Source organism: Danio rerio, chromosome 11, assembly GCF_052040795.2.
Source record: "Danio rerio strain M-AB ecotype USA chromosome 11, GRCz13ab, whole genome shotgun sequence".
NCBI lineage: Eukaryota > Metazoa > Chordata > Actinopteri > Cypriniformes > Danionidae > Danio > Danio rerio.
This window is the reverse complement of record NC_141031.1, coordinates 47468800-47486749: the sequence shown is the minus strand read 5'-3', so window position 1 is coordinate 47486749 and position 17950 is coordinate 47468800. Positions and strand designations below refer to the sequence as shown.

General features: G+C 35.9%; 2 protein-coding genes across 11 annotated transcripts in view; one reads left to right on the top strand and one right to left on the bottom strand.

Annotated features, from left to right (window-relative positions):
* The window catches only part of rbm34 (RNA binding motif protein 34), an 18320-nt gene extending 11025 nt beyond the window's left edge, over positions 1-7295 (bottom strand). For 3 of the 4 annotated variants that reach the window (XM_087272204.1, XM_087272202.1, XM_087272203.1), the window contains exon 1: positions 1412-1555. Coding sequence is in view for 3 of the 4 variants with exons in the window: in XM_087272202.1 (XP_087128328.1) it covers positions 1412-1434 (23 nt within the window). In the remaining variant the exon portion in view is untranslated. 4 annotated transcript variants of the gene reach the window in all.
* tbce (tubulin folding cofactor E) lies at positions 1798-17950 on the top strand. 7 transcript variants are annotated; one of them, NM_001039989.2, is given in 17 exon segments: positions 1798-1828; positions 3036-3144; positions 4879-4963; positions 5146-5322; positions 6663-6748; positions 7272-7371; positions 8524-8626; positions 9130-9206; positions 9285-9377; positions 9458-9522; positions 9614-9678; positions 10133-10285; positions 10672-10825; positions 12044-12112; positions 12198-12257; positions 13941-14032; positions 17087-17950. In NM_001039989.2, coding segments are annotated over 16 exon segments (1566 nt in total). In that variant the 5' UTR covers positions 1798-1828; positions 3036-3053; the 3' UTR covers positions 17183-17950.

Here is a 17950-nt window from a genome sequence, read left to right as displayed (position 1 = left end):
TATATATATATATATATATATATATATATATATATTTATTTATTTATTTATTTATTTATTAGGCATGGGACAATAACAGTTTGAGGTATACTACGGTTTGGAAAAGTCAAGGTTTCAAAACCTTTTTTTTTTTAGGACAACAGTATCTCCAGCACAAAAGAAGGTTTTTTAAATTGTACAAGAAAATCTGTGTTTAAGAAACAAATGAAGACAGCAGAAGTCAATAATTCATTAAGCCTGTCATGTTTACAGCTCCAAAATATTTTAAATGTTACTGAAAGTTAAATACATTGTCTTCATCACAAATCCGTGATATTTTTATCCGAGGTTATCATACCGTCAGAATCTTATAGCAGCCCATGTGTATGTGTGTGTGTTTATTATATTTGATTCTTCCCTTGAAAATACCAGTTAAAAAATTAATATAGTAAATAAATACCATAATCCAATATTCCTTCTGTTTATAATAAATCACCAAGCTAATTTCATTTGATGTAGACTCCAAAGTAGTAAGGCTTATCTTTCACCCATAAAAATAATGTAAAATCCAGTTACAAATTTGCAAGTTAATATAAATGTATGTAATGTATAGTAAACACCATGGCGTTTCTGAAACATAACTGAGGTAAAGTTGGTTTTATATTCGCACATTCAGACTTTCTCAATAATATCATTTTATAAAAGCATTGTTTGTTTAACAGAGATGGGTTTCGGCTGGAAGGGCATCCACTGCGTAAAAACTTGCTGGATAAGTAGGCAGTTCATTGCGCTGTGGCGACCCCGGATTAATAAAGGGACTAAGCCGACGAGAAAATGAATGAAAAGTATTGTTTGCAAATTCTGATTATGGAAATCATATTAGCTGCCGATGACGATCAAAATAAAACATTGTTCAGTCAATTAAACAGTGCTAATGTTGTTTTGAAGTCATTCATACATGCCATTTCACACCCAATATTCAAAGTTGAATGGTAAACTCTATAGGGACCGTTAAAATGAACGAATGTGCGAATATAAAACCAACTTTACCTCAGTTAAATCATACTATAGTAGTTAAACACTTAATTTAATCGTTTGCGGTAATCCTGTAGTACAACATCTAAAATAAAATAAACAAATGACCCAATACTGTACTAAGTTTTCCACAAGTGTGTGTATTACACTACAAAACAGCCCGGTTTACTCTAAAACTAATGTATAGTACAGCACTTATTACAGCTGATCAGTTCACAGAATGCTGGAGCAGTCATTAACAGTTGTAGATACTAATATATGCAGTATAATAGACTTTACTGTAGTATAGTTAAACTGTTATATAGTATTGACTATAAATTACTTAAAACAATAAATTCAGAAAACGATCTTGATGTTTAATCAGTTATAGCGGGTAATACAACGTATAAAAACAAACCTCTTTTTAATCTCCTTCTTCATGATGTCACTCAGAGCGCATATCTATGTAGAATGATCTGGACGATATTTCTGTAAGTTAAGCGTAATTAAAGTTACAGCGAGGTGCTGAAGTTTCACATAAAAACACGTTTATTTCACTGCCATGCGCATGCGCAGTTTTTCTGTTTCTTGGAAACCACAAACACTCATAATCAGTTCCTAGTGAGAAATATTCCTCGAGTGGCACACTAAAACACGCGGCTCTTGATGAATATAATAAGGTTTACACATCACTCTAATAGCATTTGTTTTTTAAAAGGAAATCTACATGACACAAACTCAGTAACAGCAGCGCTTTTGCAACTGTAATGTTTCTCGTCGGCGCAGCATTAGGCGCGAAACCTTGTGATGCTACATCCGGTTGCCGGTTCTGCAGGTGAGAATGATGCGGAGATGTTTTCATTCCGTTATTATTGTTTAACATGTAAGTCGCCGCTCCTAATTCACATTCTCTGCTTGTTTAAGCTCATACGAGATGTTTTATAAAGCTAATTTAATATATACAGACACGAGTAAGTAATCGCGGACGTCACTTATCTAACAATCTGTAGGGAAAATAGAGGAATACAGAGCCATATTTCAAGAGTTAAGCTATATTTAAGTTATGTTTTAGGAATGATGAGGTTCAATGTTCATTTTCAGAGTAGATTTGAGGTATTTAGGTTAAACACGTCACATAATGTATATAAATTATCGAAAACAATGTGGGATTTATATTAAAGATAACATTTTATATTAAGATTTACTTACTAACACGAACAAATAATAAAATATACATTTATTACAGTCATACATAATATACATTTAGTACATTCATCTTTGTTAATGTTAGCCCTGCTGAAAAATCCAGCTTAAACCAGCCTAAGCTGGTTGGCTGGTTTTAGCTGGTTGACCAGGCTGGTTTTAGAGGGGTTTGGCCACTTCCAGGCTGGTTTCCAGCCATTTCCAGCCTGGTCTTAGCTGGTCAGGCTGGGAGATGACCAGCTAAAACCAGCTTGACCAGCCTAGCCAAGCTGGAAGTCCAGCCAAAACCAGCTATATCCAGCTTAAACCAGGCTGGTTAAGCTGGTTTTAGCTGGATTTGGCTGGTCATTTTCCAGCCTGACCAGGCTGGAAATGGCTGGAAACCAGCCTGGAAGTGGCCAAAACCCCTCTAAAACCAGCCTGATCGACCAGCTAAAACCAGCCAACCAGCCTAGGCTGGTTTAAGCTGGATTTTTCAGCAGGGAGCTAAATAAAGTCGATCATTCTTAACTCAGTGCGTTAACCAATGTTAAGAAGCACAACAATGGATTTGACTAATAATTGACATTTAGTAAATGTTGAAATGTGATGAATTATTGTTCACGTTAGTAAACACATTAACTAATGAAACCTTACTGTAAAGTCTGACCATTTTGACAAATGTCATATAGAACCTGTTTCCAAGATGATAAAAATGTCTCATAATTATTTAATGTAAATACTTGTACTATACTTGAATTTTTAGGGTGTGCTAGCGCGGTATTATCCATTACTCATTGCTTTCATGATAGCAGTACTCTTTGATAAGCATGTTAATTAATATCTTGTTATTGTGTCAGTGTTTTAGCAGTGTGTTGATGATGTTGGACGAGGCTGTGGGCAGACGTGTGTGTTGTGATGGAGAAAGAGGAACCGTCCGTTATGTCGGTCCAGTTCCTCCCACTGCAGGTCTGTGTTCATTCCTGATCATGTGTGTGTGTAATATATATATATATATATATATATATATATATATATATATATATATATATATATGTAAACAGATACACAGTTGAAGAATTATTCGCCCCCTTTTGATTTTTCTTCTTTTTTTAACATTTCCCAAATGATGTTTAACAGAGCAAGAAAATTTTCACAGTATGTCTGATAATATTTTTTCTTCTGGAGAAAGTCTTATTTGTTTTATTTCGGCTAGAATAAAAGCAGTTTTCAATTTTTTAAAAAACTATTTTGGGACAAAATTATTAGCGCCTTTAAGCTATATATTTTTTTCGATAGTCTACAGAACAAACCATCATTATACAATAACTTGCCTAATTACCCTAACCTTATTACCCTAGTTAAGCCTTTAAATGTTACTTAGAAGTGTCTTGAAAAATATCAAGTAAAATATTAATTACTGTCATCATGACAAAGAGAAAATAAATCAGTTATTAGAAATAGGTTTCTAAAACAATATTCCCTCCATTAAACAGAAATTTGGGAAAAAAATAAACAGGGGCGCTAATAAGTCAGGGGGGCTATATATATATATATATATATATATATATATATATATAGGAAAAGCTAAATTGTCCATAGTGAATGTGTGTGAATAAATGTGTCTGTGGATGTTTCCCAGTGATGGGTTGCAGCTGGAAGGGCATCCGCTGTGTAAAATATATGCTGGATAAGTTGGTGGTTCATTCCGCTGTGGCAAACCCTGATTAATAGTTACTAAGTCGAAAAGAAAATAAATGAAAATACACACACACACACACACTACTCAAAGTTTTCTTAATTTCTCTTTGCACTGTTGCATTTGACCCAGAGCTACAGAGCATTATGCACCAAACCAGCCAGACACAGGAACAGTGTAATTCCCAGGCCATTTCCCACTTCAACCACCTCTAATTTACCACATATTTTCATATATATCATTGCACTCTGTATATAGGAACCAGTAGCGGCTCTGGGATTTTTTTGTTAGGGCTGCAAAAAAAATAATTAATTTTGATAGCTTCAAAAATCTAATTATAATACTTTATTTTTATTTATTTTCTAAGGAAGAAAGGAATAAATAAATAAAAATACAATAACATCGGAACTTAAATGAACAGTTACAGGTCATATTAACAAAGTACATATACAGATCAGTTTACAGTGTAAAGGCCTAAGCACAATCCTCGACTATCTAAATAATGTGCATTTTCAGTCATCTTGTGATTTTATTAAATTTATTTATATATAAATGGAAGCTTTAAAAAGGGCCAATGTTACTTTTCTTGCCATTGTTTGTGTAACATTTCATGGCAACTACCAAATTATTGCACAGAAAAGAGAAAGTATGGATTTCTATTTTCTTTCTTTTCATCCTTTCTCTTGTAACGCAGGCTTTATTATTTTTTTAGTTGAACAAAATGCTAATGGTCTAATCCGATTTAATTGTCTATGCTAAGCTAATGTTTAATCTGATTCATCATAAGCTAAGCTAAAAGGGCTCCAGCTAGACTTGAAGATGCATTCAAAAATGGTCAAATCCATTTGTTTAATTTTAGGAGAGCTGCAAAATGTCCCCAAAGTGGAGTGTTTCTTAACCTTGCATTCTGGAACACACTTGAGCAATTATTTGTGTATCTTCATTTATTACCCCTGAAGCATATTTTGTTTGATTCTACACTTCAGCCTGATGTCTGTCTTTAGGTGTGTGGTTGGGAGTGGAGTGGGATCATCCAGAGAGAGGAAAGCATGATGGCAGTCATGACGGAGTGCGATATTTCACCTGCAGGTGCTCAAAATTCTCATTATTTCTGCATTTATTAACACATCTGCTAAATGTTGCTAAATACAGAAACTTAATTAACAGATATAGTTGATTGTGTAAAATAATTCTGCATATAGTTTTTTTTTTTTTTTTACAAACATCAGTGATGGAAAAGCAAAATATGTTACTTTTGTTATTGTGGTCAGGCACCCGACGGGCGGCTCTTTTGTGAGGCCCCAAAAGGCCAGTTTTGGAGTGGATTATGTGACGGCTCTGAAGCAGCGCTATGAGGTGGAGATAGAGGAGGTGACGGCAGAAGAGATGAAGATCTCCAGCAAAACTGTCGTCATGGTCGGCTTTGAGAAAGTCAAGAAGAAGCAGAGGTGAACTTTCACTCATCATTACAGCACTGCTTTTACATCTACAGTAGGCAACATTTGAAATGCATCAAAGTTGTCCTAAAACTATTTAATAACACCCGTTCATGTCTTTGGAAAACCTTTTTATTTGATTCGCTTCAAATGTCAAACTATTTTCTGAACTATGGCTGTGCAATATGACGATATACAGTTAAAGTCGAATTGTTTTTATATTTTTTCCACAATTTCTGTTATATACATCTATACATCTGTTTAGCTGAGCCTTTACTGAATGAGCACTGTGCTGCGTCCGACAGATTGCACTATCATGTTTTTCTCTTCTTCTTCATTCTTTTATATCACATTTTACCTGTTTTTATGTTTTGTTTTTACGCATTTTTATTATTTGTTTCTATTTTTATTTTACTTGTTTCTTTTATTCTTGTTTATGTAAAGCACTTTGAATTGCCATTGTGTATGAAATGTGCTATATAAATAAACTTGCCTTGCCTTGCCTTGCCTTAAGAGAGAAGATGAAACATTTCTAAACATAATAGCTTTAATAACTAATTTCTAATAACTGATTTCTTTGTCATGATGACAGTAAATAATATTAGACTAGATATTCTTCAAGACACTTCTATACAGCTTAAAGTGACATGTCAAGGCTTCACTAGGGTAATTAGGGTGAAGTTAGGGTAATTAGGCAAGTCATTGTATAACAGTGGTTTGTTCTGGAGACAATCCAACACTAATATTGCTGAAGGGGCTAATAATATTGAGCTTAAAATGACTTTAATAAAAATTAAGAACTGCTTTTATTCTAGGCGTAATAAAACTAATTAGATTTTTTCCAGGAGAAAAACATGATTGGAAATACTGTGAAAATTTTCCCTAATATCAAGTGAACATTTTTTAAAGAAGACTAAATATTTTACAGGAGGGCTTATAATTTTGCCCTCTACTATAACATAAAATTTAATTAAAATCTAAATAAAAATCTAATAGATTTTTAAATAATAAATGCAATTAAAATATAGAGTTTTAAGGAATAAAACGGCTTGCATAACTTAAGTGTTTGTTTTTGCATATTTTGGCCAATTTTTTCAATTCAGCTTTATTTGTACAGCGCTTTTACAATGTAGATTGTGTCAAAGCAGCTTCACATAAAAAGATCATAGCACATTGAAACAGTTTAGTTCAGCATTTAAGTTCAGCTCAGTTCGATGTGGTTTATTAGTCACTATTGAGGGTCTAAACGCTGAGCAGCAAATCCATCAATGTGTAGCACATGTAATCATCATATCTATAGGAATAACTCTGCTATTAGGAAGTGATTTGTGATGTTGTTTGTGCGGTCACAGTGTGAAGAACCTGACAGAAGTCGGTCTGAGGAGATGTGAAGTTTCAGCTCCGGGCCCAGAGAACGAGATCAGAAACACAACACCATGTATCCTTCACTGAGAACACCCAAATACATCATTCAGGACATTAGTAGTGGAGCGGTTAGTGTTCCTGACAGATTGGGTTTGAATCCAGGATAAAGTAATTACAGTCATTTAATATGTATTATTTTATTGCTCTGCTCTTGTAATGTGTTTGGTTTTAACATTGGTCTGACATCCGAATGAACTCTTTGTGAATAAATGTCATTTAATAATAATAACATTAACACAAGGCATTAAGTCACATTTTCTGAATGCCTGTACAAGCTGAGATTCAGCCTCAGGTTATTCACAGCACACCATTACATTTAAGCCAATCAAAGGTTTACATTTGGAATATTTGAATATTGTTTGCTAATTAATTAACTGTTTGCACCTCATGTGTGTATTAAAACTATAATTGTATAATCAGAATAACTGACTTTAGCATTGCTTTTCAGAAGAACAAGTATGTTCACCTACAGTAGCACGTTTCTTAAATATAGGAGTCAAAAACGTACATACAGCACCTTTAACAGCGTCTCTCAGTTGTTCAGTCTCTGGATCTTTCTGGAAATCTGCTGAGCTCATGGGAAGTGCTGGCAGCCATTACGGAGCAGCTGGACTCCCTGCAGGAGCTGCATCTCAGGTCATTCATTACTGTCATTCTAGTCCTACTAGGTAGGGCTGGGCCTGTATTGTATTGTGATTGTGTTGGACTTCATCTAAATTCAATCATTTGAATTACTAATATGCACATATATATACTCACCGGCCACTATATTAGGTACAACTTACTAGAACCGGGTTGGACTCCTTTTATCCTTCAGAACTGCCTTATTCGTTGACCAGATGCTTGATTGGTCCTAATGAGCCCAAAGTGTGCCAAGAAAATCTCCCCCACACCATTACACCACCACCACCAGCCTGAACCGCTGATATAAGGCAGGATGATCCATGCTTTCATGTTGTTGAGGGCAAATTGTGACTTGACCGTGAGTCACAGCAGGCAACGTTTCTCCAATCTTCTATTGTCCAGTTTTGGTGAGTCTGTGTGAATTGTAGCCTCAGTTTCCTGTTCTTAGCTGACAGGAGCGGCACCCGGTGTGCTCTTCTGCTGCTGTAGCCCATCCGCCTCAAGGTTGGACGTGTTGTGTGTTCAGAGATGCTCTTCTGCAGAGCTCGGTTGTAACGAGTGCTTATTTGAGTTACTGTTGCTGGAACCAGTCTGGCCATTCTCCTCTGACCTCTGTCATCAACAAGGCATTTGAACTGCCGCTCACTGGATATGTCCTCTTTGTCGGAGCATTCTCTGTAAACCCTAGAGATGGTTGTGCGTGAAAATCCCAGTAAATCATCTGTTTCTGAAATACTCAGAGCAGCCCGTCTGGCAGCAACAATCATGCCATGTTTAAAGTCCCTTAAATCCCCTTTCTTTCCCATTCTGATGCTCGCTCTGAACTGCAGCAGATCGTCTTGACCATACCAACATGCCTAAATGCAGTGAGCGGCTGCCATGTGATTGGCTGATTAGAAATTTGCGTTAACGAGCAGTTGGACAGATGTACCTAATAAAGTGGCCAGTAAGTGTGTAAATATTTTCCCTATAATATTATATACACTGTATGAGCCCTAAAACAGACAATTTATTGCATAGCTGCAATTTTTTCTTGAACCATTAATCATAAGCCAAATGTCATAATAGTGACATCCTTAATTCGTACTTATATTTAAATCTCATTACAAGTGTCTGAATAGACCAGGTCCGAGTGCTGAAAGTGCTTTATGTACCTCTCCGCAGTCACAACAGGTTGAGCATCTCCAGCGCCCCCAGTTCTTTAAGCTCCGCCTTCTCCCATCTGAGGGTCCTGTCAATCAACAGCTGCGCGCTCACCTGGACTCAGGTAACATGTACTGTATGAACAAGAAGGTCTGAAATGATCAATCCAAACTCAGTGTAGTACAGATTTGATTTGTGCTGATTCACTGGTCAACTAGATGACTTTGTACTTTATATTATGTACTTAGTGCACTACTAGACAAAGGGTTTGGAAAATGTTATTTACTGCATTTGTTTGATTCAGTTGTAAAGTAAAAAATGCAAATAAGAGAAAATTGTGAAATAATATTCCAATTTAAAATATCATTTTTTCTGTCAGTATATTGTAAAATTTAATTATCTCATGATTCTTCAAAAGACATTTAAAAATGCATATTTGCTTATAGAAAGACATTTCTGATTACTATCGATGTTAGCTGTTATTAACTGTAATAACATTGCACAATATTGCTGTGTATTTGATTTTTAAAAATGCTAATTTAGTGAGCAGAATAGTGCATTTATTCTACATTTTTGACTAGTAGTGCATGAGAAATCAGTAGTAATTAATTTTTTATTTTTTGTCAGGTTCTTCATTGCGCCCCCATGTGGCAGCAGGTAGAGGAACTTTATCTGGCTGACAACAACATCACAGAATTACTAAGGTATGTCACTAAATGATAACATTCATATCACAGAACATGAGTATTAGAACAATATGCAAATAACTTTCCTTTATTCAGACCAGAACACGTGCTACAGGCGTTAACAGTTCTGGATCTGTCCAATAACCAAATAGCCCAGGAGACTGTACTGGAAATCTCACATTTACCCCGGTAAAAATAAATAAATAATGGCAAGAAAAATCCTAAACATCATTACTGTATGATAAATAAATAAATCTTTGTGTCTTCAGGCTGGAGAGGTTGAATCTGTCGAGCACCAGTTTATCAGAAATTAAGTTCAGTGATGTTCCAGCAGGTATATTCATTTACAACGACAGTCTTTATATTTTTATTATGTGTTCATGTAAAAAAATATATATATTAAATAATATTTGTGTGCTGTGAAGGCAAGAAGACAACACTTTTTCCTGCCTTGAAGGAACTTTTACTAGACGACAACAACATATCAGAGGTGAGTATTAGTGAATCTGTTTATTTCATTATCATTGAGATGCATTTATAGCAGATGTAAAATCTCATATCCTAATAATCATATATATAAATCTGAATTAAATATAAATTATTAAAGGCCCAACATAAAATATGGCTAAATTAAATACAAAAACTATAAGATTGTAACTTTCTCTTGATGCTGTAAGTCATGTTTCTGTCTGCATCTCTGTTATGGTGTGTAATATATGGCGCTCATATAAATTATTAAAAGCTATAAACTGTATTTCACGACACCACTAAACTATAGAGCATAATATGAAACGATAAGACTTTTTATTTTTGTCCACAAGATATATATTGTCATATTGCACAGCCTTATTTGTTATTATTAGATTTAGTACTTTAATTCTAGTATTAATTTTGATAGTCATTTTTTTAGTTTGCTTATTTAATGTGTGTGTGTGTGTGTGCAGTGGCGTGTGGTAAATGAGCTGGAGAAGCTGCCGTCTCTGGTTTATTTATCCTGCAGGAGGAACCCGCTGCTGCATAAAGAGAAAAACCTGGAGACGGCGCGACAAATAATGATCGCACGGCTGGGTCAACTAGAGCTGCTCGACATGAGACAGGTGAGTCCAGTGCCTACTACTTAAACAAATCCTGTGAAGTGCTTTTAATTGTGCATTTATAGTTGATGTTTGACGTAATCTCAACTGAAACATGAGGACAGGGCGGGACATATTGTAGCTCCTCCCCCTTTTCATAAATAGCCAATAGCGTTTGAAGCGTTTAGCCTAGAAATAGGTGAATGGAAGCATAGCTAGTGATGCTGCAACAATATATTGTGCAGTCCCAGTACTACTCATCAAATAAAAATGTACAATTAAGAGTTCAGCTATTATGTTTGTGACCTGTGCTGCTGATCAACTATAATCTCGACTCCACATTAAACCTCCTAAGATGCAGAGGCCTGTCGGATATAATTAATAAGGTTGATGTCTCGTGTTGTTCTCAGATTTTGTCGGATGAGCGGAGGGGTGCGGAGCTGGATTACTGTAAGATGTTTGGATCTGCATGGCTGAGGGCTGGAGGTCACAGAGAAGCGGAGAAAAACAACCCGAACACAGACTTCATGACTGAACACCCGAGATACCTCACGCTCATCCAGAGTGAGGCTCTGTTTAAACTCTGCTGGGAAGCTCCACCCCCAGCGGAATCCCATTGGCTAATTACATTTTTAGTGAATAAATGCAAAATCAAACTGATGTGATGTGTCAGTGATTTTTGGATAAGGGATTCATAAAGATAAAAAAATAAATAAAAAAATCAAGTCCACGCAAGTTAAAAAGCTAATAACATGGCTATCGTTTTATTTATTTTTTTTAAACGATACCATGTTAATGAAAACTTTTTGCACTTCGAGTGCTTTGGATTTTTTTATTTATCTTTATGAATCCCCTAATTTTTTGTTGACATTTTGAATAATTTTATTAGTTGTTTAAGGCCTTGATCATACTGAACATGTTTTATTTTGCAATGAGAGGTGCTTTTCAAAAATGACTTTCTATTAATATGTTTCACGTTTGTAAACTGTTTATTGTGTTTTAGCCATCATAATTAGCCATTATGTTTTTAGGCAACTGTGCACATTTAGTTTTAAAAACATTTTTCAAAAAGCCCCCGATGTCATGCACTCCAGCACCAAGACCATTGATACAGTTGTTACCTAGCAACATAAAAAGCGCAGTACACTGCTTTTTTTCTAAAGTAAAAAATAAGGTTGTGCGGTACGCCTCACATTTTGGACAGAGCGCTGTGTGCACATGCAGTTAAAAAAAATGTACCTTTCCAAATTAAAAAAGCACCCAACGTTAAGCACTATAACAGTTAGGCACAAAAAAGGACAGTGCACTGCTCTTTTCCAAAGTAAAAAAAAAAATCATGTTTGACGTGATCAAGGTTGTCTAGGGTTGTCACGATACTGGAATTAGATATCACAGATACAGGGATACTGGAGCGTTTCAATACAGTGAAGATCAGTTGATTCAACAGCGGATCGCTCCTATGTCAGCTTATAAATAAACCAGAAATGCTCCAGTGTCCCTGTATCTGTGGTTACACTCAGTAAACAGCGGTGAGTTCGGTGAACTGATGACCTTCACAGCCAATCACAGTCATTTCTGTTGAGCACATGAACACAATGGCAAATCAGAGCTGTTTAAAAAAAGTGCTCAATAGCGCTTAAATTTTGAAAAAGTATAGATTGGTATCGAATTCCAGCATCATGACAACCCTATCGGCCCCTAACAATTTTTGTTAGGTTTTATTGATGACGAATTTGTTTTGTGTGGTTAAACCCAACTGATGTCTTTGTTTGTTTGTTTTAGAGTACGGCGCTCCAGATGAGGGCGAGCTAAGAGAACAGAAACCATTTGCTCTAAAAAATCAATTATTAAGTATGAAATCACCATCGTGAAATCTATAAGGACCACTGATAACATTAATATATGGTCTCATCTCAACATTTCTGCTTTGTTTCAGCCATAACGTTTCTTTGTCCAGAGGATTTGGAGAGGAAGCCCATTGAGAAGAAGCTGCCAGGTAAAAACACATTATTACAAGGCTGTCTGAAATACTTGATTCTGATTCTGGTCAATAATGACATTACAAGGCGTGTTAATCACTAATTACTCATCTCATCCAGGTACTACGAATCATCCTGACCCCTAGTGCTTATTAGGGCTGCTCAATTTTGGAAAAAATTATAATCACGATTATTTTGGTCATAATTGTAATCACGATTATTCTAAACGATTATCAGTTGAAGTCAAAATGATTAGCGCTCCTGAGAATTTAGTTTTTTTTAAATAACTATTTCCCAAATTATGTTAAACAGCAAGGAATTTTAACAGTATTTCCTCTAATATTTTTTTTCTTCTGGAGAAAGTCTTATTTGTTTTATTTTAGCTAGAATAAAAGCAGGTTTAAATATTTTAAAACCCATTTTAAGGTCAATATTATTCGCCCCCTTAAGCAATATATTTTTTGATTGTCTGCAGAAGAAACGACTGTTATATAATGACTTGCCTAATTACTCTAATTAAGCCTTTGAACTGCACTTTAATTTAAATGCTTGTATTTTGAAAAAAACATCTAGTAAAATGTTATGTACTGTCATCATAGCAAAGATAAAACAAATCAGTAATTAGACATGATATATCAAAACTATTATGTTTAGAAATACGTAAAAAAAACTTTTCAATGAAACAGAAATTGGAGGAAAAGGGTTGCTAATATTCAGGAGGGCTAATAATTCTGACTTCAACTGTATATATATATATATATATATATATATATATATATATATATATATATATATATATATATATATATATATATATATGCAGTTATTTTCCACCCTGCAAAGGAAAGAGAAATAAATACAATATAATAAAAATATGAAACAAACTTTGATTTAAGCATCTTCACCCTAAGAAAAACACTTTAGCTACAAAAATCCTTCAGTCAGGAGCAGTAAGGGATGTTCTCGTCGTTTGATTAATGATAAAACAGGCGGCAGCATTTCGCACTGTCACTTTAATGGTTTTCTTTCATGTGTCTTTTGATTCTCAACTCGTTTGTTTATTACGCAAATGAGGGTTAATATGAATAATCACTAAACACCGCGTTTTGACACCTATTTGACCATTAAAGCGCTCACGTTAAGATTACTTTAGATGTCTGCGCTCCTCTGCTCGTCTCAGTGTGCGAATGAGACCGAATGCTGATCGCGTGCTTATGCATGTGCGCGTGTTGGTATATGATGCAATAATCGTTTATCTCGATTAATGGTTTTTCATAATTGTTAGAAGCCAAAAATCGAAATCGGATTTTCGATTAATTGCACAGCCCTAGTGCTTATTTTTATTATATTTACATCTATATTCATATATCCATCACTTCGCTGTTCTTGACAGTTTGGTGCTATTTTTTTTACTAAATAATATTAATAATAATAATAATAATCAGGTTAGTGGCAATTTCCTTTCTGCAAGCTGAACATTTGATTAAAAAGTTCAGATCCAATACTTAAGTGTTGTGATCAGCAACCGTGTAGTGACCAGGATAATGTTCATCCAGCTGGTTGATGTTACAGAATAAACCCATCAGTTTTATACAACAGCTGCTGACAAACCTGTTGGGCTTTATTCTGTCATAATCAGCTGTGTGTACATTACCCCTTACTTAAAACACAGTCTGTTTTCTGTTTTGTGTTGTTTTCAGGGTCGATGATCGTTCAGAAGGTGAAGGGGCTTTTACACCGGCTGCTCAAATTACCAGGAGTGGAGTTAAAGCTCACATACACCTGCGCCAAGGTAAAACCACTGATAATAATCACAGAGCGTGTCTTCAAGAATACTGTACTTCAGCTTCATGGCATTTAACAGCTGCACCTAGATCAGACTTACTAGATCAATGCTTACATTTTAGGGGTGTGCCAAGAGGATTAGGAAACATGAACCAAGAAATTGTATGAAATACAGATTTGAAATACCTTTTAATATGAGATTAGGTGACTTTTACCACATGTCCGATTAAACATACAAGGCTAAAGCACAAGCACAATAAGGATAATTATTAATATACGATTGTATTTAATGTTATAGTTAAGAAGGCTGCACAATATGTCAAATCAGCATCGCTATCTATTTCAATGTTTGAATATGCAATAAACGTCACAGAATCTGCAAAGTTAAACTGGTGTAAGAGTTGAAATATTGCAAATATTTTGATATCTTTGACAATTCAAAACATGAGCTGAAAACAGAGACTGGTGACTCTAAAACCCAGCAGGTGGGAATGCGGGAAAAACCGGCTCCTGCTGCATTTGCATCTGAGCCTGCTGAAACTCGGCTTCAACCACCCCAATTCACACATATGGTCATTTCAATGTTTGAATGTTCTAAATTAACCAAACTGACTTTATCTTCTGAACCACTGTGAAGGATGTGACTTTTCCACAGGCAGCACTAAATGTGAATGCCTTTTGTTAAGCACACACCCCTTTCCTTGAGGGAATTTTTAGATTATTTAAGGTAAGGTTTGAGAAAGGCTCAGGGCGATTCTGCCTACCCAGATCAGCCCATAACATGGAGCTTACGCTCCACGTTATGTAAAATTTACATGTTATGTAAAAGGTCAGGTATGCATCTTTTCATCTTGGATTTATCTTTGATAATTTGATGTTTTGTATTGATCATTTATGAATTGACTGAATTGGCATAATACATTTACCTGACTAATAAATTGTAATGTTTGACCATATTTTGCTCACTCTGTAATTATTAATTCAAGTAGATTACGCTGTATCCTTGTTTCCGCTTGTCTTGCGTCAGGTCAGTAGACGGACTAAAATCCAGTTGAGATGGAGCATTGGGCACACTAATTGTGTTTTAGGGATCCGGCTGACTCTTGATATTGATTCAAGTGTACTTAGGTGGAAAGGGCGTTAACTTCCGCAAGGTGTTGCACGACTAACCTAGATTGGGTACCCGACCTTTGTTTGAAGGTAATATTATTCTAAATTAAGTTCATATGGGAAACCATGGGCTTGGTGAAAACCAAAGTTACTATAGAGTCCAGTAGTCGGGTACATTTATATTAATGCCCTAACCTCTAATTAGAAATGATGATTGTCTTAACTCAAAGGTGTACATCTAAGCGGGACTAACTAAAGTATTTTAGAACGAGCGCGCAGGTATCAGCCATCTAAAGTATTAGTCAATTACCTCTGTTTAATATTCAAGACTGACCAGAGTGTGACCGTGAGGGACGCCTTCGGCCGAGGCGATTTCTCTGAGCGACATGAGCACCCGAATGAACGGATGTGATAGTTACTAGTGAAGACAAAAGGTTCAAACATTTATCTAAATTATATACTGATATAATCTTCTTAATGTTTTATGATTGGAGTCAGATAAAACGAGGATAAATATATTAATATTCTAAACCACCTCATACTAAAATTGGAGTCAGATATGAGCTAAATTTAAGGTAAATCAACATTGTGCACTGGAAAGACTGAACAGGCATTAAACCTTCATCCACCAGTGGACACCGGCATTGGGCCAACTGGGTGGACCTTACACTGGATTAATAATAAGCAGCCACCACAGCTGAGAACACATGAGATTAGAGGAGTCACTGCAATGTTTCACCCTAATAGAATGAAGGATTTTCATTTGCACAAGACATTTCAAGCTAATTTATAACATTTAAGCACAAGAAATGATCATGTTTGTAGCTTTAACAGTGATTTAATCATTGATACAGTGACGACAATACACAGCTGTTTTAGATTAATTATTGAGTTTCTGTATTTGGATACTGATAAATCCATAAAGTATCATTTATTTCCTCTTCATCTTCATCTCTGCTGTATTTATCTGTGTTTTTCATTTGTTTATTTTTATGCAGACGCACTCTCATCTCAATTAGTCTAAGGCCCCGTGTACACTAGTGCGTTTTAGTTTTAAAACGTTGTTTTAGATCAAAAACGATCTGGCGCGTCCACACTAGCGTTTCAGAACATATCTCCGTCCACACTACGTCACCAAAAACGTATATCACATGACCATTCGCGCACTCTGGGCATGCACGTTCTAGTATAAACAGTAAGCATGCGTCTCGCTCTGCATTTGGTTATTGTTAGTCAACAAACGCCGGTTGAACAATGAACGCAATGGGAAAGAAAGCAAGAGAGGTATTTTTGTGGACAGACGACGAGGTTGAGTTGCTACTAAACGTAACAAATGAATAACTGCACAATGGCGCCTAAAATAGACAATAGTGCAAACAACGCTCCCATTTCTGTGTCCGTGTTGTTGTTTACAGTGAAGGCTGGTCTGCTGTCTCCCGGTAGTGTTAAAGCCGTGTGTTATAGTCATGTGATAGGGGCTTGACGAATAAGGGAAGGATACGCAATGACACAAAAGCCCCAATCAGGTAGTGAATCTCAGCAGCCCCGCCTCCGTTTTCAGATGTCTCCGTTTTCCCTCATCCACACTGAGACGCAGCAGCGCTTCAGAATGAAAACGGCATCTCCAGCGTTTTCAAAACACTCAGTTTTCGGCGCTTAAAAACTCTGCCGTAGTGTGGACAGATGGCGTAACCGTAGCAAAACTCATGCCTTTTCAAACTAAAACGCATTAGAGTAAACGGGGTCTAAATTCATGAAATCTTTCCAAATAGAGATATTTAGGACATTGAATGAAATTATATTTATATCACAAATATAGCACTAAGGAAAAAAATATCACGATATCCAAATACCAATATGATGCAGCCCTATGGTGAACTATATCGTAAATAATACAACATTAAGAGAAAGTATCTGAAACTGGATGTGTTGTTTTATATTTGTCCTCCAGATGGCTGACAGAGAGATTGAGATTGACAACGATCTGAAGCCGCTTCAGTTTTACTCGGTGGAGGATGGCGACAAAATCCTGGTGCGCTGGTCCTGATGAAACCACAGTGATTTGTGGGAAATATGAGTTTTATAGACTGAGCGTCACACTAATCCAAAAGATTTACCAGCTTCTGCACTGACCACCAAAACACATCACGGATCATAACAAGCAAATGAGAATATTCCCTGTTACTGGCCTCCATCATCTCCACAATTGTGTTTACAATTATAAAAAGACATTTTAGTGGAAGAACTCAATACAGCATCGCCAAACTCTCAACTTTTAATACATAGTGCAGAGGTCACCAAGGGTTTAGCTCTAACTTGCCTCAACACACCTGCCTGGGTGTGTACCTAGTATACCTAGTAAGAGCTTGATTAGCTTGATCAGGTGTGTTTGATTAGGGTTGGAGCTAAAAGCTGCAGGACACCGGCCCTCCAGGAACAAGTTTGGTGACCCCTAATATAGAGTATAACTTTGCATTATGTTTGTGGAAATCATTTCAGTCTGTCCCCACCAGGTGGAGCTGCATGAACCAAATGTGCCTGGAAAGACTCAAGAAAATCAATTCATAAGATGAATCTAACAAAGAAATGCACAGCTCATGTTCACCCCAGTGTCATTATTCTGCTTGTCTTTTTAAAGTTAAGATAAATTCAGTATACCACGTCATCAATACACTTGCAATACTGCTGTGATGTTTTCTTATTACACTTGGTAAGCATTTGCAAATTAAACTGTATGTTAAAAAAAAGTGTTTTTTGTAAAATATATTATTATTTTTATTCTTTCTGCCACAATAAAAAGCAACAAAAACGGAAA